General features: G+C 48.1%; 1 protein-coding gene across 3 annotated transcripts in view; it reads right to left on the bottom strand.

Annotated features, from left to right (window-relative positions):
- LOC138453801 (zinc finger protein 2-like) overlaps nt 1–27110 on the bottom strand; it is a 292098-nt gene that overhangs the window by 77507 nt on the left and 187481 nt on the right. The window contains exon 6 of one of the 3 annotated variants that reach the window (XM_069606970.1): nt 26672–26767. The exons of 1 other annotated variant lie outside the window; for it this stretch is intronic. In XM_069606970.1, coding sequence (XP_069463071.1) covers nt 26672–26767 — 96 coding nt within the window. Of the gene's footprint in view, nt 1–26662; nt 26768–27110 lie in introns of all 3 variants that reach the window. One more of the 3 variants, XM_069606969.1, reaches the window with a different exon arrangement.

Genomic DNA, 27110 nt, shown 5'->3' with positions numbered 1-27110 from the left:
AAAGGTTCAGAAAGGTTCAGAAAGGTTCAGAAGCGTTCAGAAGCTGAGTCTTCACTCTAAGAGTAACTGGAACTGCTGATCCTCGACGTCCATCTGGAAGAAGAAGACTTGCTGTTGCATTTGCTTCGACCGATCCAAAGGCTGCTGAAATCGTCGAAGGCTGACCCGAGAGAGGACCTGGTAAGGCGCCCTCTTCCCGTGCTCCGAGGGACCATCGAGCACCGCTCCATCTTCGCCGAACGCCCTGGAAGACAGACCCTCGAAAGGCTGCCGACCCGAGACGGGACCGCCGAGGAGATCGAAGTGAAGCACCCGGACATTGCCGTCGTCGAAGTCCATTGCCGTCGACCAGGGTTCGCAGGTTTGTGTAACCGTTGGAGGCCCGTCGAAGTTGTGTTGCCCAGCCGTGGGAACCACTTGACGCCGTGCCGCCGACGACCGGAGCCGTCCGCTCCTTTGCCTAAGAACATTCGAATGGAAGGACTCCCTCGTCCGCACCGTCGACCGCTTTGTCCTGCCGGAGAAAGTCAAGGACGACCAACGCGCCGAGGAGAAACCTGCCGGTGGGTTTCCCGCCACCCGAAGACCACAAAGACTCGAACGACTCGACGCCCTTGCTGGGCCTCCGTCTCCACAATCTTTGCGGTCCAGAACTATTGTCACCGAGATGCCCCGCACGCCTCTGCCTTGCAGGACGCCGACGCTCCGACGCCGACGAGCACCGCTCGGACGAAGCTACCGCCTCATCGACGCCGTTCTACCCTGTTTGTCGACGGACGTTCGACGCCCCGTGTCTCCCGCTTAAGAGGGAAGGCATTCAAGAAGGGCCGTCGATTCCCGATCGCCGAACACCGAGTTCCTCGACGTTTCTCGATGCCTCTCGACGATCCGTGACTCCCGCTTGAAAGGGGGTCGCTCAAGAAGGATCTGTCAACGCCTCTTCGAAGAACTCGACTCCACCAGGTACATTGGGGGGGTAAAAACATTATAGGAGGGAAAAAGACTTGCAGAACAATATATGGACTGGGCTTGTGCTATATCTTTATTTTACAGGTTGCCCAGGTGGGGGGATCTCCACACAGAACTGTGCCTAGTGGTAGGGGCCAGTATTCTGCCTATTGCTCAACCATCTTATCTTCTCTCCTCTCTCTATTGCTGGTTTCACTCTATTGATCTGTGTGACATTGTTACAGTATTGTTGATGCACTTTAATAAGATCTAATACAAAGGGTGGCACCACTTTAGAATTGTATATATTTGCCATTGTTGATTTTCCTGAGTACAAAGTGAGTTATTATGATAAGTGTACATAACCTTGAATATTGATTATATAAAGACTGTGTTCTAACCAATACAGTGTGTGGACATTCCTTTGTGGGGGCTTGGGGTACACTGTACCTAAGAACCAGCCTGCATCACCTCCTGAGAAGCTAGGCCTTGATTGCTCGTCCATTGCTACCGTATTAGAGAATCTTGGCTGGGGTCCTCTGTGCCTCTCTTCTACAATATAGAAAGCAGAAGTACAGACACCCCCCACCGGTCGTCTTTGTTTTTCTCTCACAACATTCCCAACAACTTGCAGTGCATATGGGGTTGCCCTTGCGCCCAGTAGTGGGTGGCAAGTATGGCATTGCGCTGTGATGTACACACATGGAGGAGTCACTCAATGGACTGTGATGGAGTGGTATATGCAGTATGTGTCATGTGTACACATCATGTGCATTGGTGGGCAGTGGTGCATATTGTGGGTGGCTTTATCAAGTGGAACAAGTTGTATGAGCTTGTACTAGTCTTGGTTCTGCATCTCCTTTGGCAGGGTGTGTATTGTCACACTGTGGCCACCTGTCATGTCTAGCTTTGTGACTTGTGAGTCATGGTGACTGTCCATTACAATGGACAGGGGGTGATGCATTAGCAGTTGTGGCAGGCCACTCACACACCTCATTGCCCTGGGCCCCCTACCTATCACATGGCCCATGCATTGGCAGTTGTACTCACCCAATTGTAATGCGCGCAGTGTGACGTGTTGCCGGTAACGGGGGGGTTTCTGTGCAGATGCAGTTTTCGGATGCGTTGGGTCCACGGTGGCAGTTTCTGGTGGCGGTATTTCCGGTTGCGATGGTTGGAATTCACCGATCCGGTGAACGGTGCCTGTATGGTTATACCGAGAGGCGTTTTTCCAACCCATTTTCATTTTAATAAATATCTTTGACAAAAAAATGACAACCTAGTGCCAAGCTCTCAATTCTGACCCCTCATACTTTGCACCCAGAGACTGCATTTCAAAGTGCACTCTCCCCGGGAATGTAAACGGTAATTCATTTTATAGTAAAGTATCCTACTGGGGGATTACACTCCACGACCCAATTAAGTCTCCCCTTTCCTCTCACTTTTTCATATCTGTGTGTGCTTAAGATCTGACATTTTATAATGTAACATCTAGAAATGCCCCTTTAAAGTGTCATACTACTGGAAAGGGTGCCAAACAAAGCTGCTTCCGGTTCACTAGTAAATATTCATATGTTCTGTATCTGTAGTATGATTATTATTTTACGAGTGCTGCATTGAATATATGCATTAGACCAGCAGCGTGGAAACGTTTGATGCCTCACCTTGTTTTGCCATGGGGAAAAATACACTACTTTACTAGTTTAATAGAACTCTCTTACGAGGCCAATGCCCTTTCTCCCTGTAAATACTGTTCGACAAGGTCAGCTTAGACCTGCTGCCCTTTTGTTAGAAAACTGTATTTTGTGCTAAGGAACCCTTTCCTTCCCAAAAGAGGAGGTGAATGTAGCACAGAAGCGAAATGTCACTGCCTGGAGGGGAGGGGATTATAGGCTCTTGTGAAACTAGCTACATTGCAAACCGATTGTCACAAGCAAAGGAGGAGCCAAATGGCAAATTGGCAGGTTAGAAAGTGACAGCAGCCAGCCACACTTCAAATTGTTGCAGCAAGAAGATAGGAAACAGGATATACTGCAAATCATTACAGTCAAGGGAAAATGTAGTAGTCACACAGAAAATTAGGTTATACTATTGAGTTTTACACAGTACAGAATCTTGGCGCTTTGCATGGCATGATCAAGCATTGCCTCTTGACGCTTTGAGTCTTGCAAGAGATTGAGTGTGGTGGTTAGTACGTAGCAGGAGAAGAGCAAAGTTGCTGCTGCTGAAGTCTTGATGCAAAGCAGATGGGAGAAATTGTGCTCTGTGTGCTGCGAGAAACCTGAGGTTGCTCTCACAACCACTCCCCAGGAATCTTCTATTCAGGTGTCCAGGGAATGGCCATCACTTTTGGGTCCCAACCCTGGGGGTGGACAAGCGAGGGAGGATCACCTCGGTGGAGGGTCCTTGGGGATTGGGGAGAGTACCCAAGCGTGAGACATGGTATCCCCCTTTTTCCAATACTGACCTACCTTACCCTCCCTCAGCCTTTATAGGTTACACAAAATCCCAACAATTTCTTCCCCACTCACCCCTGCCTAGTACTCAGACGAAGAGGAGTAACTAGGAGTAATGCACACTTCCTATGTGAAACACCACTCTAGTACTGGGACGAAGATGAGCGATATACAGGCATCTGTTACTAAAAGTCAGGCATGTCCCAGTAATTGCTTTAATAAAGGTCAGGCAATAAATAACAGCCAACAAGACACACCTGAGCCCCCTTTACCAGGCCCAGGTGTATAAAAGGTGGAGCCCAGATCAGTGTGAGGAGAGAGAGCTGCTTTGGCGGACCGAGACCAGGAGGTCTCCAGACTTGCGAGGATCCCAGAGAACCTATCTGACACGGAGCGAGCGAATCGCATGGTGGGTGAAGAACCAGGAGCCAGCGAAATTAAAAGCAGACAGCTGGAGCTGTCAAGAAGTGGAAAGCCAGAACTGCAGCCGTTCCGGAGGCAAGCGTATGCAGAAAAGTGGCTGTCGGAGAAACAGACAAATCGGTCTGCATCCCCACTGTGAGGCAAGTGAGCGGGAGCAGCAGGGACCACAGCCGGAGAGACACCAAGAGCCGGTGAGGGAGAGAAGACAGAGAAACACCTGAGCACTTCCCCGCAAACCACTCCCCTGCAAATAGCGGTTTGTACAAATGAATGAAGCTGAACTATAATGAATGACAAACAGAACGGAAAGTGCTGTATGAATGAAATTATGCAACATTTAGTACCGAACTCAGCAGAAAGCGCTATTTGATGGAACTTTCATATTATTGAATATCGAACGAAAGGAAAAGTACTGTTTGAATCTAAACTAAGATATGTGAAAGACTGAACGAACATTGGGAAACAAACGGACAAGAAAGGTGAGACTGGGTGCAAGCAGCACCGTGAGCAGAACTAAAGCAGAAGAGGTTGAGACAATGTAACAAGTTTATGAGCAAAGCAAAAGATTGACACCCAAGAGTGTGGCAACAATTAAGAAAAGTATAAGTGTGAATTCAGAAGCCTAAAGCAGAAGCACAGGCTGTGAAGGAGTTCCACAACGCCAAAGGGGGAACTCATGATTGCGCGACCTGTGATGGGTGGACCATGTGGTCTGACAACTGCATCTAGACCTGGGACTTCCCCACTGTGAAGTGCACAGATATTGCAACTCAAGTCGAGTCAAGGAGAAGCACGGGGCTCCAGGGCTCCTGGTTGCGTGACCTGTTATGGGTGGACCGTGTGGTCCGACAACTGCGCCTAGACCACAGGGCCCTAAATAGTGACAAGAAAGAGACTTTGTGATGGAACCACTGAGAAGAGGGAATTGTAGGTTAAAGAAAGCCAGAAGGCAGGTCAAGTGGACCTATGGTTTCTAACAGAGAACATTAAGCAAGTGCAAGTTGTATGAGTATTAGAGTGCAATCTTGGGGAAGGGAATCCTGAGAACTGAAAGAACTGAGAAACGCTGTCTTGCGGAGGGGAACCTCAAGATCCCCTTTTGTGTGAACTGTGCTAGAGTAATCTTGGGGAAGGGAGCCTCAAAATCTGGCAGACCATTGGTAAGATAAGTGTTAAGACAGATTTCTGAACTCTGACCTATTGGGCAGAGGTTCAGAAGACCAGCCTAGTTTCTTGGAACAGGGTAACCTTCTCGACAAGCCAGACCAATCAAGGTAGCATTGGCGGCGGTCACGACTAGGTCTCAGGAAGGGTGAGGGTGACTGAAAGACCTCAATGAGCACACTTACAAATCATTCCCAGTCAGGTGAATATACATTAAAAATACAAATACATTTATTTCAAGGCCTTTGAAAGTTCACCACAGAATAACAATCACAGTTATACTTTTAAATCAATACAATGCTATCTAGAAACATATATACAAGACCAAAAGGGTCTAAAGGGTTAATGCACGAAATGGGTCCATTACCTAAAAGGGGAAGGAAACAGGCAGTGAAAATAGTCTTTAGTCCCTTCTGCATCCAACACAATCCTAACTGAGAGGCAGTTCAATCCCTAAGAAGAGTGGAGCCTATTGCTCAAATGTACTTGCAATGGTGGTGCACGCGATAATGGAGATGGGCAAAACGGGGTCTCTTCAAGGGTCTGTAGCAGCTCAGGAAGGTGGGTGAGGTGATGAAGAACAAGTTCCCACTATTCGTGGAGGGTCTCCCCAACAGGGCAGAACAGGTTCCAGAGTTCGGGATTAGTTCGCTAGCTCGCACAAGCAGTGGAAACGAGAGGGTTCCTCAGGGGCCATTTGTGCATAAAAATGGATGGAGGCGCTTGGGCCACCGGTTAGGGTTGCAATTACTCACTGACCCCCGGCGCACTCCGGACCAAACTTTGGCAGTCGAGTCCACTTCGGTTGTGGGTTCAAATGCAGCAATTTGGCAGCTCTGCGGCTTTCACCAATGAAGATACAGTGTTGATTCCCAAACGGGACAGTGGCGATGTCTCCGCTCCTGGTGGATGGATCAGACTAGTTTCACTGCAGCCGGCTTCAGGGGCAAGAGGGGCACAAAAGCTGCGCTTCTGCAAAGTTCATCACCACGGCCGGGCGACACGGTAACCTGGTATGCTCTGGTACGGGCCCACTCACTTTACTCCACACTGGGAACGCCAAGTGTTCGAAATTCGGTGTGAGACTGCTGTGAACAAAGAGCTAGCAACGTACCAAGTTTCGAGTGCCTCTTAGAAACGGGGGCGGTATCAGGGCAAAGGTCCTGCGTAAGCTGGTCAGCCCACTGGTTGGCCCAGGGACACTTCTGAGAAGGCTTACTTGCAGGGTTTGCTGAAGGTGCAGAGAATAGTTGGTCCCATTATTCCAATGGGTTGAAGCATCTTCGCAGACCTTCTAGGACGACCAGATCCAGAGGGGTCCAGCGGGAAAACAGCAGGCTCAGGGTGCCAAACCTTCCAGCGGGTCACCAGCGGTTCCTCGACTCGGCTTCTTAGTTTCAGGATACTTGGATCCTATCTTTCATTCAGTGAGCACTCCAGAGTATGACCTGGTATGGCGGTGTGGGCCCTTCTCTTATCCAGAATCTCCTTCGCGCCAAAATGAAGAGGACCCAATGGGAGATCTGCTCACATTCAGGCATACCATACGTGGACCAATCACGGACCACGGTGGACCCAGGCATTCACAGCACCCCAGACTCTCTGGCACCTAAGATGTGTATTGGAACCAGACATTCCAGCCCACACCCTGGAGGCGCACACACAAGGCATGCAGAAGCCCGCAAAAGCTTGCCGTTTCGTGGTAGAATGCATGCCCAAATAAGGACTGACCCGGGTTGACTCGACCTGGGGAAGGTGAAGGGGCAAGATGGCCAAAGGACAGGACAAAGAACCTTGTGGCATGGCCATTTTGGAGCCAGGCCACCTATTTGTGCCAAACGAGGTTAATGCAGTTTACTTGGCAGGAAAGTGTTAAAAATATATAAAACGATAAGCTGCCACCATCCCTGTCTGAGACAGATCTGCACTTCGCCTAAAAAATCCTTCAAGAGTATCTAGGGCCTTTGGAAATGACTATTAGACCCTAGTGCACTGTACTGTAAGGTACATTGTACACTTGTTACATGTTGCAGAAAAGTTGCAACATTGATAAGGACTAATGGAAACAAAGTCTCCCAGTACTGACTCTCTTTAAGGGCATGTCAGTTTCCCCATAACAAAGTGAGCGAAAAGCCCAGGGGAGTGCAGCAGAAGGCTGTGCTCCTCTGGTAAAGTCAGACTACGGTGTTTAAACAAAGCAAAACGTTGGGGGGTACACAGCTGGAGGGAAAATTACTCATAAATGGAAATCTTTCCATAAATAAGCAGCTATTCGAACTGTATTGAACTTGTGAAAGAACTTTTGCTGAAACCAGCTGAGACTTTACTTTTGAACAGTATTCTGTTGGCTAAGAAGTACCCCACACCATGTTTGTTTCTAGATGTGAGGGCAAGCATAGGCTTTGATACAAACAGTCTTTTGACTTGGACTTACAGACACAGGCTTCCCTTAATTTTCTTTAGGTAGCGAACCACCCACCAGAGTTGTAGGGCAAGTTAGGCGTTACACCATCCTGATCCTTAATAAAGACTTTTATATTCAATTTCACAACTGTTGTCTGTGTCATCTCTTGATACCATGCCTGTCTCACAGCGCCAGTAAGCGTCTAAATATGAAGAATTGTGGGGTGATATATGCATTGCTTTATGCTGGATAGTGAGCATAATCCTGGGGAAGTGGCTGGCACTTCGCTAAATGTGTGGCTTGAAAGTCAAGCAGCTGGCGAGGGTGCGGGGTTTTAAAGGATACTGAAGAGGAAACATAGGTGTCAGTTAAGGGAGCAGGCTAAGAGTTATAATTTAGTGGTACTTCAGTAATTGCACCAGGGCCTAACTAAGGGAAATTAAATTCTAATAATGTGTCCATTGGTGAATTGCAGCACTGGACTGCCTGGGCAATCACAGGTGATGATTGGCACTATTGATTATACTTTTGTGACTGCATCAGACTTCTGTGTGCCCCTAGGGTCTGGGTCATACTTCCTTTTGTCAGTTAATTCTTGTACCATTTTATGGTGGTTTTGGCTGGTAGGTTTGATGATGTCATCTACTGGTGTTATGACGGCATCACACTTGTAAATTTGTCTATACCTGTGATACTCTCCTGCCATGGCTTTTCATGTGATTTGCTTTTGTTGAGATACACGGTCAGGTCTCATGTCCCCACCCCTCCCCCAAATGTTTTACATTGAGGAAAATATAACAGTGCGCTGGGAAATGCATGTGCGCGACTGCAGAGCGTGTAGCACACTGCGGCCATAACAAATGTAGTGTTTTCAAATAGTCATGGAAATGTAGAGAGGCCCCAGCATAGGGCATGAGTAATTTTAGAGTATAAGAAGTGAATTTAGTCTATTACAATGTGAAAGTAGGTCCTGGTCCCTGCCGTGAGAAATACTAAGGTACTGCATGTTGAAAGTGAGGCCTAGGTTTTGCTGCAAGTCATGGTGAAAGTAGCAACGTGGCATGGAAATTAGTTTCTAATCCTTTTGCCATTACAAGCCCCAGCAGGGAAACTGCACATTGAGGCAGACAGGCCGGACACATAAAATACAATGGTCTCGTGTTGCAGGCCTCCGAAACCTGTAAGGAATGTGAATGGCCGCGCACTGACAGGACTGAGCCCGTCCTCGAAGGACTTCCCATGGGAGCCGGGGCAGAGATTTCGAGCTGCCAAAGGTAAGGTCTGGATTTAGGATCCTAGCACCACCCCCAGAACAATAACAGTTCCTTTTGAACACAAGGTCTGCAAAGGCACTTCAACCCATTGGAATAGTGGGCACCTCTATTCTCGGCACCTCTAACTTAACCTGAAAGCTAGCCTTCTCTGAAGTGGTCCTGGGCCAACCAGCAAACTGACCAGCTGGCATAGGACCATAGCTCTGGAATCGCTGTCGTGTCGAGTAGATACTTGAAACTTTGCAGATCGTTAGGTCTGGGTTCAAGGCACTCTCATACAGAATTTCGTAGACTTGGCATTCCCAGGTCTGGAATAAAGAGTTCACCAGAGCCCGAGTACACGCAGTCACTATATCGCTTAGCCCTGGTGACGATCTTCGTGGGTGCACTGCTGCTGTGACCCCTTCGCCCTAAGACGCGCTGCAGTGAAATCGAGTCAATCCCTTAAACAGGAGAGGAGAAATCGTCATTGTCCCACCACGGAATCATCCCTGGAACTCTGCTGCTGAAAGCCACAGAGCCATACAATTGCAGCATTTGAACCCGCAACCAAAGAGGACTCGACTGGCAAAGTTTGGTCCAGAGTGCGGCTTGGGTTGGTGAGTACTTGCAACCCTTACTGGTGGCCCCTGGCACATCCATCCCTTTTTACGCACGAGTGTCCCCTGAGGGCCACTCTTCTTTTCTCGAGGTAGCCTGTACTACCAACCTATTCCCAATGCTTGGATCCTGTTCTGCCCTCTTGGGCAGACCCTCCTTGAATAGTGTGAACGTATTCTTCACTGCCTCACCCACCTTCCTGAGCTGCTACAGCCCCTGCAAGAGACCCTGTTTTGCCCCTACCGCACGATCGCGTGCACCAGCACCGAACTGTACTTTTGAGCGCAAGGCTCCTCTCTGCTTAGGGCTTGGACTGCCTCTCAGTTAGGGTTGATAAAGTGAAGGACTACCTAAAAGCATTTACACTGTATGATCCCTTTCTTTACAGGTTGTGGACCCTTACTGTGTGCCATCTCTTTTAGGACTGGTTATATATTGTATAATAGTGTTGTGTTGGTTTGGTTGTTACTAATATGTTTTACTTCTGTGTATGATTTAAAAGGCCTTTAATAAATGTATATGTATTTTTTATATACACCTGACAGAGTAATTTGTAGTGTCCTTACTGTGTGTGCTCATTGTGGGCTTTCGATCACCCTCACTCCTACTGAGACCTAGTCTTGACTGCCGCCAATGCTACCTTGATTGGTCTGGCTGTTCCAAGAAACTAGGCTGGCCTTCTGAACCTCTGCCCACCAGGTCAGAGTTCAGAAATCCATCTTAACAGTGCACAAGAGACTTTGACCAGCCACACTCAAGTGGCACTTAATGTTCTCCAGCTGAGGCAAATGCAGCATGTGCAATCCCTCTCAATCATTGACACTCGCTATCGATCTCTTCATCACTCTCCTCTCTATCTGAATCTAAGATTCTTAGCAGTATGAACGTGTTTTACAGGGGCCATGCTAGCATATACTCTTTGGACAGGAGTCAATTTCTTTGGGCACACCTTAAAGGAGGGGCAGCATTGGCAAAGCCTGCGTAGGCCAAGGGCGCAGTGTTGTGCGATGCAGGACTGCAGGACGTAGTATGTTGTGCTACGTCCCCGCTTCCGAAGCTTTAAGAGCTGAGGATCGAACCCTCTACTGCAAAGCCTGCGCAGGTCAAGGGTGCAGTGCTGTGCAACGCAGGTGTTTGTCAACGAAGGGGTTGGAACACAGAGTGAGCGCATGCAGTGTAGCCGTCGACCAGCAGCGAAAGCAAGGTAAGAAAGGTGCGGGCAGCCATTACTGCGTCCCTCTAATCTGCCCTACCTTGCGCTTACTTCCATTCCAACGTACGTCTCATTCTGCTCTGCCTCCACGCACCCATTAGGCTCCCCCTCTCCCGGGCAGCCATACATTTTGTGTCTCTACAACTGTTTCTCTTGTATTCTCCTGCATGTTTTCCTTCTAGGTAAATGTTTTGACCTCCATCATTGTTTCCGTGCATTCTTCCTGCATTTCTGCATTTTTTCCCCCCCCTAGGTGAGTGTTCCTGAGTGTGCTTGCACACGACTTAATGTTGAGTCCACTAGGCCTCTTTCTTCTTCTCTAGGTTACCTCTCACTCTATTGGTTAAAACTGATGTCCCTAGGCCATTTTTCCTCTCTAGGCTGAGCTGAGCCTGATTGGCCCCACCACCGTTTCCACTCACTTTTTTCTGCGCTCTGTTGTTGCCTGTTGTGTCCTCTGCCCCCCCCCTCTACCTCCCTTCCCTGATCCCCTCCTACGAACCTTGTGTGGCGTAGCTCTGTGGAGGGTTTCCTTCTCTTCTCCTCTTCTCTCCTCCAGTTCCCTTTCCTCTATCACACCCTCTATGGTGCTCTCAATCCCCCCTATCTTCTCCAACTGCTTCTCTATCTCCTATCCTACTCCTCTCACTAAGACTGGAAGGAAGAAGCTCAATCAGGATACCGTGGTCTCCAATCCAGGCCTTCCCATCGCTGACACCTATGGTAGTGTATCCTCCAGACAGAATCTCACTGACATCCTCTTTGTCGTTCCTTCTCCTGACCTATGGACCCTTCATTTGGTCGCACTTCTCTCTTCTTCTTACCCTTCTCCCATTAATGGTGGCACCGGGTGGGAGGTCCTCTTGGCCTACTTCCAGTCCTCCAGAGCCATCATTAATTTCTATCGAAATGGCACTGTCGTGGTCCAGGGCCCTGAGCCCAATCTCCTACTATTTGATAGGTGCCTCCCTCCCCTTATCAACTTCCTTCCTTGTCCTGCTACTCCTTCTACCACTTCTCTGGCTCCACTGCCACCTCACTCTTCGACCTCTCTGGCTCCCTTGCCAGCCGCCACCCCTCTGACTCCCTTGCCACCTCTAGCCTCCACCCCTCTGGCTTTCTTGCCATCTACCACCTCTCTGGCTCCTCGGCCATTGCTGATAGGTACTCCTCTCTCTTGTACCCCTCCCCGGAAGTCTTTCAAAAGTGTCAACCTGCTCTGTGTGGCTACTCTCAAATCTTGCTCTGCTGTCAAATACTCCTCTGACATCTGCCACCTCCTTGAACTCCTGGACCTGGATGGTCTCGCTCTTACAGAGACATGGTTCAAGGCAGCTCTATCACAAGTTTTGACACACTCTTCCCTGACGGCTACAAGATCCTCTCCGAGCCCAGGCCCAACAGGCCCGGAGGTGGAGTGGCCCTGAGCTTTCCTGAGTGGATCCCTGCTTCCATCATCCCCACTCAGACCTATTCCTCCTTTGAAGGATTGGTCTGCAGCCTCTCTATCTCTCCCAGCCTATATCTGGCATTGGCCACCATCTACAGGCCACCTGGCCAGAGTCACCCTCTTCATCTCGGAAAGGGCTGACCTCAACTCCTCTGTCCTTTCCTATACCTCTCAGCTTTTCCTCCTTGTTGATCTCAACATTCACCTGGACTTCCCAGACCTCTCCTCTGGGCTCTTCTGCAACCTATGCAACTCTCTTTCCCTATTCATTCTAACCTCTGGCTCGACACTCAGCCAGACACACCTTGGATGTTCTCATCTCTTCAGACATCCCTTTCTCTAATCCTCTTACTACTCATCTCTCCTGGACTGACCACTTACTTCTTTCTTCTCACTTGAAACTTCCTGTCCCCTTGGCAAAGCCCCACCAAGCACTCCCACCTTCCTTTGCGGTCATGCAACCTATGACGCGAGTGTCAGTGGCCGCCTTTGCCTCCACTTTCTCTTCGCCACCAACGCCTGTGGACTGACTCTCACTGTGACACAGCCCTTCCTAACCTTCACCTTTCTATCTCTAAACATCTGGACATCCTTGCCCCATCATGAGGATCCGCATGAAGCCTGCCACAAAGTTCAACTCTTGGTAAGACTCTGATTTGGCCGCTCTGAAACGCAAGGGCACTGTAGATGGGTGGAAGTGGGGGGCCTCAGGCGCCCCCTCTGACAAACTGGCCTGCCGCCTGCTCCTAAGGCAATACAGACTTTCCATCTTCTCTAAGAAGAGGGTCCGTTTCAAGCCAGCTTCTCTGCGACCTCTAACAACACGGCCAAACTTTTTAAAATCTGCAAGGAGCTGGCCAATCCTCTTCTGCACCCAGTCAGGCCCTCTGCAAGGCTCTGGCTATACATTTCACCACTAAAACCCAGGACATCCTGCCTGCACACCCCTCTTCTTCTCCTTTCTCGCCCTCTACCTCTCGCCTGCCCTCCTTGGCCTCCCCTCCGTCTCTCCTCCCTCTCTCCTGTAACACCGGAGTTTATTTCTAGACAAGTCGGGTCAATGAAAGTCTCATCCAAACAGGTTAACCCCTGCTCCTCCAGAACCATTAAGGACAACATTTTCTCTCTTGCTTGAGCCTTGGCCAATTTTTGTAATCACTCCTTCGCCACTGGTTCCTTACCCTCTCTTCTCAAGCACTCCCCTTGTGCACCCCTCTACTAAAAAAGCCTTCTGCCGACCCCTCCATTCCAGCAAACTATCGCCTGATCTCTATCAGGACCCTCTGGAACTCTGGCCTCAGGACCCCTGCTATCCCTTGCTATCCCTGAAGGCTACACCATCATCAGAAGTGACCGTAACACTGCTCAAACTAGAGGAGGAGGTATAGCCATTATTTACAAAACCGCTATAAACCTCTGTCTCTCCACTCCTGGCCAATTCAAATCAGCAGAATTCCTCACAGCTAAGCTTGCCATCTCCCCCAACCAGACTATTACTGTCCACATTATATACAGACCCCCTGCCCCCATATCCACCTTTACCGAGGATCTCGCCCACACACTGTCTGAAAACACCAAGACCACTTCCCAAATCATCGTATTGGGTGATTTCAACTTAGGCCTCCTTGACCCTAACGATGCATCTGCCCATGATGTCAATAGCTTACTACTCAGTCTAGTCTTCACACAACGTGTTACCGCACCTACTCACTCTAAGGGCAGAATCCTAGATTGGATTGCTGACCTTAATTGTGACACTAAGGTCAATTCCAACTTACCATGTGCTTGGACGGACCATCATCTTATCACCTTTAGCATCTCCACTAAAACCTTCCATTCCACCCCTAACATAGCACCTGCCACACTCACCAGGAAGAAGCGTAACATAACTTGCGCCAAACTTATCCCACTCATCCTCCCTTCCCTCAATGATCTTGATTCGATATGCTTGGATCCTACTGTCTTGATAGACTCTTATAATCGGACTATGTTAAAAGCATTAGATCTCATCGCTGCCTCCAAACTATGTAAACCTAAACCCCAGGCTCACCTTAATTCCTGGTTTACGCCTCAGCTGAGAACCTTACGCAAGGAAAAAAGGACCCTTGAAACTCGCTGGAGAAGCCACCCGACTGAATCTAATAAAGTAAGCATGTGTCATGATCTCTGCTTCCAAAAGATCAGGACTTGCCCGACTTTTAAGACATTTGAAGTGCCCAGAATTTACCGTTCGTGCAGTTAACGACGGACAGCAGTCCTCTGAGGTCAAGAGGCCTGCACCCTTATCCAGTGAAGAAACTGGTTACGGCACCCTGCCCCGAGGCAGATGGAGAGCTCAGCGTTCACTTACCTAAGGTGAGGGCGTTAACCTTTGGGGTTCTACAGGAGAAGAGAAAGGGAAGAGGAGAGAGGCACCCAATAACCCCAGTTCATTAATCCCATATTTTCTATCTGCAGACATCTTACTCTTCGAGTCAGACATACAGTGCACAGAGGTCCAGCCCAAAGAGCCAACCGTGTGTTACACATCACCTTTGAAGATACGGCATTCACCCAGTCAAGACCGGCGCCTCTGCGGGAATCAGGTGAGCGTTACAGAACACAAAGCCTACCGCAAAACTCCCACCCAGGCGCTATGGAAACCTCGGATACCGACCAGCTAGCCCAGTTACTTGGGGAACTAAGAGCAGAAGGGCATGCAGCCCGTCAGGAGACGAATGCTCTAAGAAGGGAACTGATTATTTCCAAGGAGCGAACAGACGATCTCGCTAGACAATTGCTACAGTCACAAGCCGGACAAACTCCGTTACCCGCATCAGGGGCAAATCTTCCTTCAACATCCTCTACGAACCCAGTGCAGATCAACCTACCTGGGAATGTACCTCTGGCTCCGCCCGAACGATTTTCTGGTGACCCAAAGAGGTTTGCAGTATTTATTAATCAGTGCCGGTTGCACTTCTTATGCCGGCCAGCAGCCTTTCCAACTGATCAAGCTAAGGTAGCTTTCGTGCTTTCGTACCTTAGTGGCAATGCGGCAGACTGGTCGATCCCTCTAGTTAATCAAGATGATCCGGTTCTCCATGATTTTCAAGCTTTTCAGCTCAGTATGGAAAAACTGTTTGCAAGACATTCACAGGGGCAGGCATTGGACAATGAGCTCCTTTCATTACGACAGGGTAATCAAGACCTTTTGGCTTATATTGCGTCTTTCAACAGACTGATAGCGGAAACTCGATGGCCTGAGGACAAAAGGATTACGCTGTTTTATAGAGGTCGACGTGGAGAGCTCAAAGATGTGTTAGCCCAAGTAGTGAATACCCCGCAAGACTGTTCGGACTATATTGACTTAGTCGTTCAAATTGACCACAGACTGCAGAACAGGAAGGCCGATCGTTCCAAGTTTGATGCTCGAGTATTTTCCAAACCACCAACTCCTACCAAAGGAGTAGACTCCGGGGAACCCATGCAAATAGGGGGCCTGAAAGGACCACTAACACAAAAGGAGCGGGAAAGGAGAAAACAGCTGCAATTATGCCTCTATTGCGGAAACTCGGGGCACTTTCTTCGAGACTGTCCTGTGAAACCAGCCAAGAAGGCAGTAGGAGCTGCAGTTACCAGGGTCACAAACTCTGAGCAGGGAAACGACCTCGCCCGACAAGAATAGAGGTCCTCTTGCCGAGCGTTAAAACCAGTTCCGTGACCTCGCATTTCGTGATACCTATGGTCCTCATTAGCCCTGAACATCCAGATCGATTACATGCGATTGAAGCTTACGTCGACAGCGGTGCCATCGGCAATTATGTGGATCATGAAATGGTTTTGAGGATGAATCTGACTCTTTGTCCAAAGGCTGTAAAGGACGTCATTACTACGGTGGATGGTACGGAGATAGCCTCCGGACCAGTAACGCATACCACCCAAGAAGTGACGCTAGTAAGTCAAGATGGACACCATGAGAAGATCGTGTTCGATGTGATCAAGGCCCCCCAGTTCCAGATTATTATTGGTTAGAGAAGCACAATCCTCAGATCGATTGGCGAGCAAGAACGGTTCAGTTTCCAGAATGTGTCTCCACTTGTCACCCTCGACCTGGTGTTGCACTGGCAGCAATTTCCTCGGAGGCTCCTCAGTTACCTCCTGAATACCTAGAATTCCAAGATGTTTTCCGGAAGGATCAGGCTAACTCTCTACCTCCTCATAGGTCTTATGACTGCCAGATAGACCTGATACCTGGATCTACTCCTCCTTGTAGTAGAATTTATGCCCTCACCGAGCCTGAGAATCTTCACCTCCGACAATACCTGGATCAATACCTAGCGAATGGGTTTATTCGTCCTTCCAAGTCCCCTGCTTCCTCAGCTTTGTTCTTCGTTCCAAAAAAAGAAGGGGACCTTAGAACTTGTATAGATTATCGCGCCCTGAACCAGATCACCGTTAAGAATAGATATCCGTTACCTTTGATCCCTGAACTCCTGGACCAAGTCAGAAAAGCATGCATATATACAAAGCTGGATCTTAGAGGAGCCTACCACTTGGTACGAGTAAAAGAGGGCGATGAATGGAAGACGGCCTTCCGCACCAAGTATGGGCTATTTGAATATCAGGTCATGCCCTTCGGACTTTGCAATGCCCCGGCCGCCTTTCAATATTTTATGAACGATGTCCTCAGAGAGCTCATAGATGTGTGTGTTGTTGTTTACATTGACGACATCCTCGTTTATTCTTCATCAGAAACTGAACATCGGAAACACGTGAAAATGGTCCTCGAGAGATTGCGTCAACACAAACTTTTCGCTAAATTGGAAAAATGTGTTTTCAACGTGACTGAAGTTGAATTCTTGGGATTCATATTATCACCTAGCGGAGTGCGTATGGATTCAAAGAAGGTCGATGCAATTCTCAAATGGCCATCGCCATCCTCCGTAAAAGGTGTTCAAAGCATGTTAGGCTTCGCTAACTTTTACCGCAGGTTTATCCCCGAATTCTCTCGAATAGTCCAGCCCATCACCGCCTTGTTAAAGAAAAACAAACGTTTTGAATGGTCTACCGAAGCGGAACAAGCTTTCCAGAATTTGAAGACTAGATTTATCTCTGCACCGATCTTAAAACATCCTCGCCCAGAACTCCCCTGCATCGTTGAAACTGATGCTTCGAGCCTTGCCATGGGGGCAGTTCTATCACAAAAGGACCCAGTAACCAATCAGTTGCATCCCGTGGCATTTTGGTCCCGCAAATTCTCGCCTCCTGAAATCAATTACACTATTACTGATAAGGAACTTCTAGCTATCAAGTCCGCCTTTAAGGCTTGGCGGCATTATCTTCTGGGGGCCCGACACACCGTTACTGTGATTACAGATCACCGAAACCTGCAATATTTGAAAACCGCAAAAGCTCAATCCTCTAGGCAACTCCTTTGGGCACTATTCTTTGCCGAGTTTGACTTCATAATTACCTATCGAGCTGGTACAAAAAACGATAAAGCTGATGCCCTTTCTCGGATGGGAGTGGAAGAACATTTGATCAATCCTAAACCTGTACCTATCATTCCCGAACAAAGAATTCTAGGTGTAATCGCCACACAATCCATAGAGGAAGTTAAGGATAAAGCCAGGCTACTGGTAACTCCAGCAGACATACAGAATTGGCATCTGCAGGGAAAGGACTTTACGGTGAAGGACAACCTATTATATTTCCAAGAACGGTTATACCTGCCCAGCACAGATTTACAGAAAAAGGTAATCTCTTGTTATCACGATTCTTTAATGGAAGGACATCCCGGTATGACCAAGACCTCGGAAAAGATCAAGCGCTACTTCTGGTGGCCGTCTCGGAAAAAAGATATCAGAGACTTTATAATGTCCTGTGGAGTATGCGCCCAAAACAAGAGTCAAAAGGAAAAACCAGCCGGCCTCTTACGCCCTATTGACATCCCGCCTCGCCCTTGGCATACGCTTTCTATGGACTTCATCACCGATCTACCTCCATGCTCCGGATACAATACGATCCTAGTAATCGTGGACCTATTCTCCAAGATGGCGCATTTCATTCCACTCAAAGGCTTACCAACAGCAGCAACTCTGGCCCGAGAATTTCTCGAAAACATCGTCCGACTGCACGGTTTTCCTTCAGTTCTAATTTCGGATCGAGGTAGTCAATTTATTTCTCATTTTTGGCGAAGTTGCTGTCGGTCGGCGCAAATTGATGTGAGACTTTCGACCAGCCACCACCCTCAAACCGACGGACAAACCGAGAGGACCAATCAAACTCTGGAACAGTATTTGCGCTGCATGCTACAACAAACTGAAAAAACTTGGAAAGATATCCTTTGGATAGCCGAATATGCCTACAATAACTCTGTCCACTCGGGAACTGGGAAGACCCCGTTTTTTCTTTTATACGGTAGTCACCCTCGAACCTCGGAGTTGGATCCACTCCAAGATCTTGGAACACCAGCAGTAGACCACCTGCATTCTACAATCACCCAAGCCTTTAAGGAAGCCGTTTTCCACCTTCAAAGGGCTAAAGAACAATACAAGAAAGGAGCAGACCAACATCGGAAGGAAGCCCCCCAATATCAAGTAGGAGATCAAGTCTGGTTATCCACCAAATATCTACCTCTAAAAGGACCACGCACATTCAACCCAAGATACCTTGGTCCCTATTCCATCACTACCATAGTAAATCCAGTAGCGGTCAAGTTGGACTTACCCCCTCACATGAAGATACATCCGGTCTTCCACGTCTCTCTATTAAAACCTGTGCAACCTCAAACCCGACTAACTACATCTCCAAAACCTATTGTAGTTGATGGAGAACTCGAGTTTGAAGTCAAAAGAATCCTGGATTCCAAGATCTCCAAATCTAAACTATTTTACCTGATTGACTGGAAAGGCTACGGTCCCCAAGAAAGATCCTGGGAACCTCCAGAATATGTCCACGTGCCTCGTCTAATCAAAAGATTTCATCAAACATTTCCTAACAAGCCCAAACCCCCGGAGAAGCCCGGTTTGGGAGGGGCCTTGAGGGGGGGTGCTGTCATGATCTCTGCTTCCAAAAGATCAGGACTTGCCCGACTCCCTTGGAAGCAGACCCATAACCCCGGTTCCGAGTGCCAGCCAGTCCCAATTGGGACCTTTTGGACCCTGTCCTGGCGCCAGTGGCACCAGGCTCATAAAGATGCCCAGTCCCAGCGCTGGAAGCGCCGGGCTCATAATGCTTGGGTGGACTTATCTGCAGCAGACCATGCTGCTTACTTACCTGCCAGTTGAACCCCTGATCCTCTTCTGTTTGGGACTACTTTTCCTGTTGGGTGGGGCAGGAGCCACTCCCTAGGTTCAGAACACTGGAACTCTTCTGGAAAGCAGGAACTCTTTTCTTACCTAGGCGTGGCTGTGGAAGGAGACACCTAAGCACTACAGGAGGCTATTTAAACCACACCCGATGGATGAATCTTGCTTTGTGTTATTCTGCATTCTCTGCAGCAGAACGCTCATCATGTCTTCTGCTTCTGATCCTGGGTCTAAGGGAACAAAGGCTTACCATCCTGGAATCCAGTCTTCAGCAGCACCTGTAAAGACAAAGAAAGAACAGGTTAGCACTACGGTCTTCAGTGGCAGCGCATCTCTTACCTGGTCCATCGGCTGTCACCAACGCCTCGCGCTGCATTCCGGCATCTGAAAGACAAAGGCTTACCTACTCTTCGCATGCTCCGGAGGTCTTCGCACTGCATTCCGGCATCTGAAAGACAAAAGCTTACCAGCTCTTCGCATGCTCCGGGGGCCTTCGGCGCTGCATCCCGCATCTGAAAGACAAAAGAAGGTGCGTTTAAAGACATTGGGCAACTTTATTACTCACGTGCCATTACTCCTTCCCACGCCGAATCCAGTGGGTATTCTAGCACCCTTCAGCTTCTCTAAAGCTCCGAACTTATACCTGCAAGATAAAAGGGACAGTTAGTGCGCATCGTGAAGCAGGCTACAAGCGCTTACTTATGTGCTTCCAGGCGCTTCTATTCCTCACGCGGGTTCGATCCTCAACTCTCATCAGCCCGCCATCCGCCATCGCCGGAACCCTGCAAAACAAGAGATATCATTACAAAAGACTTTTAAGACATTTGAAGTGCCCAGAACTTACCGTTCGTGCAGTTAACGACGGACAGCAGTCCTCTGAGGTCAAGAGGCCTGCACCCTTATCCAGTGAAGAAACTGGTTACGGCACCCTGCCCCGTGGCAGTTGGAGAGCTCGGTGTTCACTTACCTAAGGTGAGGGTGTTAACCTTTGGGGTTCTACAGGAGAAGAGAAAGGGAAGAGGAGAGAGGCACCCAATAACCCCAGTTCATTAATCCCATATTTTCTATCTGCAGACATCTTACTCTTCGAGTCAGACATACAGTGCACAGAGGTCCAGCCCAAAGAGCCAACCGTGTGTTACACATCACCTTTGAAGATACGGCATTCACCCAGTCAAGACCGGCGCCTCTGCGGGAATCTGGTGAGCGTTACAGCATGGCATTAGTGACGCTAAACTATAAAGAAGCCATACTGTCTGCTAAAAAAAGAGACATATAATAAACGTATTGAACTTGCCCAATCTAACACCAAGGAGCTCTTTAAAATTCTAAAGGGATTGGAATCCCCCACCCCTCCCCTAGACACCTGCTCCAAAGACAGCACTTGGTGCACTAACATACAAGAGGCTCTCCTGGGTAAAATTACCATGCTCCAAACTAAAATTAATGAGAAAAAAAACAGCCTGCACTCATTTATATCACAGCTTGCTCCTCAGGCCAACCACAAACCCATTACTGCATCCTTGCAACCATTCTGCTTCTCACCTCTCTCCACCTCAGAAGTGGAACACATCATCAACAGCCTTAAGCCCTCTAATTGTCAGGGAGCCAATATTATCAATGTGGCATCACACAACCTGGTGCCTAACATCACCTCACTCATAAACTCCTCCTTCAGGATGGGGATCATCCCGGACAACCTCAAGGATGCCTGGGTTATTCCTCTTCTGAAAAAAACAATCTTGGACGCTAACATTCCCACCAATTACAGGCCAATCACCACGGTGCCATTTCTCTTGAAAATGCTTGATCGAGCAGCATATCTGCAGATCCAAGATTATCTCGAAACCAACAACCTCCTAGGTCTAAGGCAATCGGGCTTCCACCCTCGCCACGACACAGACACTGCACTGTTAGACTTAAAAACACAAATAGAAGACTTAAAAGACAAGGGAAAATTGGTGCTCTTACTCTTATTAGACCTTTCCGTAGCATTTGACTTAGTCAATCATCAAATCCTCTGCCACCACCTCAAAACTGCGGCCAACTTCTCTGAGAAAGCTACAGCCTGGATTACCTCCTTCCTGGACAACAGATCCATGAGGGTCTTTTCCCATACCACCACTGCTGAACCTTCCCCTGTCACATGTGAGTCCCCCAAGGATCATGTGTGTCCCCCAAGGATCATGTGTGTCCCCGACACTCTACAATGTCTTCACAAAACCTCTATTGACATACTGGACCACATGGGCGTCAAGTACACTAATTACGCTGACGACACCAAAATACTTACTCCCATTACGGGCGACTACAAAACTGACTCCCTAGCTATCAACGCCATTTATCAAGTCATCCAGGCCTGGATGGCGCAGCATGAACTGTGCTTAATCGACGAGAAAACTGAGCTCCTCATCTTAGGCTCACCCCATAAACTCAGTAAACTTGACTCCTCATTCAAGACCTTTACCATCAATGGTAACTCCATCAAAGTGGCCAAGGACACCAAGACAATAGGTATGTACGTTGATTCCACCCTCTTCTTAACTAGACAAACCAATGCAGTCTCCTCAGCCGCATCTTACACATGCAAGCTCATCACAGGCTGCCGCCCCTTTCTGTCTCCAGCCAACTACACTACCCTAGCCAGGACCTTGGTCCTATCCAAAATCGACTATTGCAATGCCCTCTATCTAGGTACCAACCAATGCAACATCATAAAACTCAAAATTATCCAAAATAATGCTATTAGAGCGGCCCTTAACATCCCTAGGACCTCACACATTTCAGAATACAGACAAAACCTCTGTTGGCTTTCAGTTACCCAAAGAATCTCCCTTAAAGCTCTGACACTCACACACAAAAGTATCGCAAACCAAGCCCCCAGTTACCTCTCCAACCGGTTCACATCTCACTCAACTGCGAGACTCCTCAGAAGCACACACGCTAATTGCCAAACCTCCAATATCGGGAGGTCGCAGTTTCCCAGTCCTTGCAGCTAAGCTGTGGAACACGCTACCCAAACCACTCAGAGCTGAACCCGCGTTCCCTGCCTTCAAGCGTAAGGCCAAAGTTTGGCTGTCCACCCATGACTAGACTTGACCTTGACTGGAACATTCATCTCAGCATCATAGGCCGTTTTTGCATTATATCTTGCCTTTGTATTTTGCTCAGCCTGTGTAACCTGCACACCATCGATTATGTATCATGTATATTTTGTATATTTTTAATGTAAATATTGTGACTGTAACCTGCCTGTAACTAAATAATGCGCCCAGTTGCCCTCGGGCCTTGTGCGCTATACAAATAAACAAAATTCAAATACAAATATCACCCCTTTCACCTCCTGGAGAAGTTAGCCATCTCCCAGCTAAACATCCACACTGAATCTGTTGGTTGTCTCCATGAGCATCAGTCTGGCTCCAGAGCAACCCGACACACGGGAACTGCTCTCCTGAACACCCGTGAAGACCTGCTCTCTAAACCTTGACTCCAACTCTCCCTCTGTCCTCATTCTCATTGACCTTTCCTCTGCATTTGACATGGTCAACCACGCCTTCCTGATTAATCGTCTCTGCGAGACCGTGGGCATCATGGATCAGGCCCTGGCGTGGCTGACCAATGTCTATCTGGCCCCTTTGACCTTCCAGATCTCTACCTTTTCCTCTAACTTTCAGTGTTAAGCGGATGACACGCATCTCTCTTTCAGGCTACCTGCGGCCTCCTACTTGCTCACCCCAGACTGTCTATCTGCTATTCAGGCATGGTGCACCTTTAACTATCTCTGCCTTAATGCCAGTAAGACTAAGATCCTTCTCGTTGGGACCCCCTGCTGCGCGTTTTCTCCCTCACTCTGGCCGTCCTTCACTGGGCTCTCAGCCCTCACCCTATTGTGAGGCAAAAAACCTTCGGATCATCTTCTACTCCACACTCTCCTTCTCTCCCCACATCACAGACCTTGCCAAAAAGGCCAATTTCCAGATGCACCTCCTCTGAGGTATTCTCCCTTTTCTCACCTTCCCTTCCCACTGTGTCCAGAGCTCTGGTTCTCTGGAAAAACAGGAGCAGGGGTCCCAATGAGAAGGATATCAGCCTTACTGGCATTAAGGCAGAGACTGTTAGGAGGGTCACCATGCCTCAATAGTGGATAGACAGTCAGGCATGAGCGAGGAGGCCACTAAAAATATTGGTAGTCTGTGTTGAAGTTTAACCAGTCAGTGTGGACAAATCACAAGAACCTGAAACTAAGGCAAAGGCCTATGTGACGATTCACCAAGTTTCGTCACACCTCCCCAGAGGGGAGCACTTGCCTATGAGCCTAGGGAGGTGAGGCCGCTACTCAATAGTCCCCCTAGGGGCGGTAATATGCGGAAGGACCTGATAGGGAGGGACTCCCATCCTGGGGATAAGGACATCCACCTGGGGAAAAGCCTCCCTAAAACCCTGTTGCATAACCCTTTAGTCTCATGGCCACACTTTTCTCCCACCATTGATAGTGAAACCATGTGTCATTGTAAATCCATGACTGTGAAAAATTTAAAACATACTGGGACGAATAAGAACATGAGAAGCATATGGAAAGACCATATGCAAAGGCAGTCAAGTACTGTAACAAACTGGCTCACTGGAGGCATGAGGAGCGTCAAAGAGACTTTCTAAGACAGTGTTGACGTTACACCAAGGCGGAGTCAACAGTAGAAAAGTAGAAAGCAAGAATGGACTAAAGAGATCTCACCGCAAAAGCCAGCAGTATGCAAACAAAGCCTGGGAAGTTCTAACTTGGAACGCTGTAGGTGAAGCAGTCACATCTCTCCAGGAGCGAGGCAAGAAGAACAGGACGTTGCTGTAGCATCCTGGGAGCAGGCAGGGAGCTGACTCACTTAGTGGTGGCGTGGCCGCAGAAAGTTGGACCGTTGGGTCCAGAAACAACACCGAGAACACCAGCCTGCTTTGGAGCCGCAAAATAAGGATAGGCCCCCACGACCCAGGGAAGAAACTGAGCCGTGTACCTGAGATACTGTAGGTAATGGAAATGGTTGGAAGACCGGGTGGGGCCCGGGAAGAAGCACAACTCAAGCAGAGCGGAACGGGAGCCATCTCCCTCCTCGTAGTGGTCAGGCCAATACCACTGCCCAATGTGAGGGGTCAGAAATGAAAGACAGACACAAAGTTGTAGGGTTCTTAACATTTGCCATATTTATTAAAGCAAAAATGGTGGGATAAGACCTAGCTGTCCCTATCACAATGAGAATGTCCCTATCTACGAAATTAAAGCTAAAGAAAGTTGACCTTGTGTCCAAACTATATCTGACCCTCACACTAACACATACAAAAAATGTGTAGGGTAAATGTCTCGGTTTCCAACTTAAAGAATCAATAGTGTGAAAGTTCAGATAGGTAATTCCAACAAAGCAATTCTTATATTCAGGATTTAGCTCCCTTTCCTTGAACCAATCCAGGATGCCTATTGGAGATATGTTGTCCCAACAATGTTCTGTCAAAATAAATGAAAAAGGGGGTCATTCTGAGTTTGGAGGCAGCCATGGTGCTGTTAGCACCATGGCTGCCTCCAAACTCGGGTTCAGGTTCGGGTCCGGCTAGGCGGAATGGGGACTTACCAGGACATTCTGACCTATGTGGACCAGGTAATTCCCCATGCCGAATACCATTCCCCATTCCCATTCAAGCCCACATAGGGCTCAATGGGAATGGGGAAGGCGCTAATAATAGGCCCGCAAATAGCAGGCCTGTTATTTGCTGCCTGGTCCCCTAACGGGACCCGCTAAGGACGTCTGGTCTGACCAGATGTTTTCAGCGGGTCCCGTTAGGGAACCTCGGAATAGGGCGGTAAGGGTTCACTGGCACTGGCATCCTTACCAGTGCCAGTAACTCCTTACCGCCCACCTCGGAAGGACCCCCAATGTCTCTTTAACAAAAAGAAAATGGGCCTCATTCCAATGTTGGTGCTAGTCATGGCGCTGTTAGCGCCATGACTAGCACCAATAACGGAACCATGTCCGCCCTCGTTCAATGGGGACTTACCGGTCCAGTCCGACCTTGGCGGGACCGGTAAGTCCCCATTGAAAATGCCATTCCCCATTCCCATTTCAGCCACCACAGGGCTCAATGGGAAGGCGCTAATAACGGTATCGCAAATTGCGGCCCCGTCCATAACACCTGGTAAAAGCAGGCGTTAAGGACGGGCCCGCTAAGGGACCTCGGAATGGGGCGCAAAGGGATTACCGGCAGCGGGGTCCCCACCGGTGCCGGTAATCCCTTTGCGCCCACCTTGGAATGAGGCCCAATGTCTTCCTTAGATTAGTAAAGCAACTATGTCTCACCCATAGAATACTGTTGTCAGAATAGCATAACACATCTCTTTTCTTAGCATGGCAATACCAAATGTCTCTTTCATAAACCACGTTTCTCCAGAGGGAAAAACCAAATGTCTCTTTCCTAGACCACTTTTCTGAGCATGGCAAAACAAAATGTCTTTTCCATAAAACACAATTTATAGCAACAAGGTTTCTCTTTTACACGATTATTCCTCTCCTGGTTTACTCTCCTGGCAGGAATATCTCCTTTTTGACTCGCAAAGATCTCCTGGTATACTCCCATGCCAGGTAAGCTCTCACCAGATACTCAGATCAGGTCTTCCTGCAAAATGCCTTCCACTTTAGTTATTACACAATTATAATTCTTCAGTAATACAACTTGTTGACTTCAGTGGTTACTTGCACCAATTTCCCCCCATGCACACATATCACATATATAGGGGTTGTTCTAGCTATGTCTGTCAACCTCTCTTTCATCTCTCTTAGCAAATCTTGTTCCATATAGATTTCCTCCAACTAACATCCCATGTCAGGAGAACTGTACAGCGTGTGTCTTTATCTCTCTCACAATGTATTTTGCCTTATGGCAATGCTGGTTCCAGGTTTCCCCACAACTGACATTTCATGTCAGGAGAATTGTACCATGTTTGCCTTCTCTTTTTAATTCGCTTTGGTAGAAATAAAAAAATATCCTTCAAATATTCTTCAATGTTTTCTTAAGTCCCGGTGCCCCCTCACACTAGGCTGACTCACTGATATTCCGTGCTGTTGCTGTTAGAGTCTATCGCGGGGGCTTGCCCATCTAAACAGCGGTTTCTGTGGTTCCCACGGCAGCGTTTGCATCCTAATAACAAGCCCCACCGCTCTATTCTCCACCACAGTTATCCATTCACCAGAGTGTGATTTCATCCCTACAATATATCATTGTTCTATTTTAAACTCAGGCCTCAGGATATTGCTTTACTTCTAGTCCTTACAACTAGAAATTGGGGCGCGAGAGTAGGTATAATGTGGAAGGGATGGTCTCAAAATCAGCAACGTCCAGCTTGTAGAGTGAACCTTCAAGCTTCTATTAACCATCTGAGTCGCTTTTCATGGCTTTTGCTTACCTTGCTTACCTGTGGCTGTTTGTTCAGTTTCTTGCTCCCCCTTGACATAGGTTTCCTCCTGATTATTTTGTTGCAGAGAAAAAACAGATGTCATCACAGGACCGGCTGGAATTAAAAGAGTATACAGCTACACATGTAAGTGTAATGGAATTACACATTTGCCAAAACTAGGTTTTCATTAATAAAGTTTAATGTGTTTTTATTAATACATATTCTTTCAGGTGCTACAATTACCTATTTTCTTGATACTCCATTTATTAAAATTAGAACGATAAAGGATTAAGTCGGACCTCCAAGGCTTTACACATATGACCTGCATGGTGAACACATTTAATAGCTGTGTGTGGTAAACTCACTTAGCTGTCTGAAAGTACAACTCGCTATATGCCAGGGGGATTAACTCCAAATATTGCCCACTCAAAGAACTTTCCCTTCCAGATTACATTTT

This window comes from Ambystoma mexicanum, chromosome 4p (assembly GCF_040938575.1).
Source record: "Ambystoma mexicanum isolate Mex_15411 chromosome 4p, UKY_AmexF1_1, whole genome shotgun sequence".
In the NCBI taxonomy this organism is placed as follows: domain Eukaryota; kingdom Metazoa; phylum Chordata; class Amphibia; order Caudata; family Ambystomatidae; genus Ambystoma; species Ambystoma mexicanum.
Note: the sequence above shows the minus strand (reverse complement) of the source record. Positions and strands in the feature narration are given on the sequence as shown.